General features: G+C 62.3%; 1 protein-coding gene across 2 annotated transcripts in view; it reads right to left on the bottom strand.

Annotated features, from left to right (window-relative positions):
* Positions 1-1,803, bottom strand: part of CDK18 (cyclin dependent kinase 18) — an 8,322-nt gene that overhangs the window by 3,756 nt on the left and 2,763 nt on the right. For both annotated transcript variants that reach the window (XM_007470685.1, XM_007470686.1), the window contains exons 5-9: positions 1,560-1,674; positions 1,278-1,372; positions 988-1,050; positions 391-514; positions 148-268 (exon numbers count right to left, since the gene is read on the bottom strand). In XM_007470685.1, coding sequence (XP_007470747.1) covers positions 148-268; positions 391-514; positions 988-1,050; positions 1,278-1,372; positions 1,560-1,674 — 518 coding nt within the window. The remainder of the gene's footprint in view (positions 1-147; positions 269-390; positions 515-987; positions 1,051-1,277; positions 1,373-1,559; positions 1,675-1,803) is intronic.

The raw sequence follows: 1,803 nt of genomic DNA, 5'->3' as shown, positions 1-1,803 counted from the left end.
GTCCAGCAGGATGTCACATGGCTTTTATTCAAAAGAGATTAGACAGTCTTTCTCAGAGCCCCTTGGGGTAGCAAAAGCGAGTCGCAGGGGCGGAAGCCCCTGCCCCACGCCCCCAACCCCCCACCCAGTCCCACAGCACTTGCTTACCACATATCGATGGGGGTGGAGTACTCCGTAGACCCCAGCAGCACGTCGGGGGGCCTGTACCACAGGGTCACCACCTCATTGGAGTAGGTCTTCGTGGGCACTGACTTGGCCCGGGCTAGTCCTAGGGACAGATCCGTCACTGAACTGCCCCCGCCCCCCGCCCCCGACAGTGCCCACATCCTGAGGAGACTGTGTCAGATTCCTCCACTAGCCCGCCCCAGCCCTGTGGGCTCTGGCCCTCACCGAAGTCGGCCAGCTTCAGCTCCCCTCTCTCGTTGATGAGCAGGTTCTGGGGTTTCAGGTCCCGGTGCAGGATCTTGCGGCGGTGGCAGTAGGCGAGGCCCCGGAGCAGCTGGAACATGAAAATCTGGGGGAGGGAAAAGAAGGGAAGCAGTGCAAGGTGGGAGCATGTCCCATGGAGGGGAGGGGGGAGGAAGGAATCCTGCACCTCTTCCCCGTGGCTGCGACGGGGATGCGGACAAGACTGGGTGGAGGTGAGGTACTTAGAGAGCTACCTGGTTCTCCTGCCCGCGTGGAAGCCACATCCTGGGCCCCATCCACCCCAGGGAATGCCATCCAGAGGGCAGGGCACCAGGTGTACAGAGGAGGCAGGAGGGTGGGGGAGGAGAGAGTACCCCAGCCGGGGAGCTGAGAGGCGCCACACTGGGCCAGAAAGCCTGCCTGTGTGGGGAGGTATGCACACAGAAGAGGTCATTCGTCCCTCTGAATTTCCCCGAAGCCTCTCTTCATCCTGGCAGGTAACTCACGCTCCCGTTTGACAGAGAGGGAACCTGACGCTCAGCGTTAGAGCGGGGAGGTCCGTGACAAGGAGGCTCTTACCTTGACGTTGTGCATGCTCATGAGGTTTCCACAGTGGTCCAGATACTGCTTCAGGTCACTGTCCTGGAACACAGGGCCTGGCTCAGCCCTCGCCCAGACCTGACGCCTGGCCAGGCGCCCTTCCCTGGGCAGGGCCCAAGCCGAGGAGTGGGACAGGTCCCTGGCTCTGAGCTGCCCCTAAGCCTGGGCCCTCGGGCCATTCCTGCATGGGAGCATCTGAGAACCTGATTCCAGAAAAAGGCCTGGGCCACCCCCACCCTCTCCCCCACCCCACCCCTTCCCCAACTCACCAGGTACTCAAACACCAGAGTGAGGGAGCGCTCCGTGTGGATGAGGTCATGCAGGGTCACAATATTGGCATGTTTCAGGTTCCTCAGTAAAGACACTATGGGGAGACAGGCCTGCCTGGGTCCCTTAGGCCCCATATGCCCCTCATACCCTCCCCTCCTGGGACCAGCCTCAGGAGTCCCCATTCCAGCAATGACTCTTGGCCCCCCGGCTGCCACCAGGGCTCAGGCCAGGAACCCCCCCTCCCAGGAGCCCCAAGGCTACAGGACCCTAGGATGCTGTACCCTCTCGGATGGCAGTGCAGGGCGCGCCTTCTTCATGTTCCAGCCGGATCTCCTTCAGGGCCACGAGGTTCTCTGTCAGTTTGCTGCGCCCTTTGAAGACTGTGGCATAGGTTCCCTGGGAACAAGAGCCCCAGCAGCCCAGCCACATTCAGGCCCCGCTCTCCTCTGTCCAACGTCCTCCTCTTCGTGCCTCTGCTTGGGCCGTGACTTTGGCAGGACCGCCCTTCCCTACCCCCCCCCCCCC

Source organism: Lipotes vexillifer, unplaced genomic scaffold (assembly GCF_000442215.2).
Source record: "Lipotes vexillifer unplaced genomic scaffold, Lipotes_vexillifer_v1.1 scaffold1122, whole genome shotgun sequence".
NCBI lineage: Eukaryota > Metazoa > Chordata > Mammalia > Artiodactyla > Lipotidae > Lipotes > Lipotes vexillifer.
Note: the sequence above shows the minus strand (reverse complement) of the source record. Positions and strands in the feature narration are given on the sequence as shown.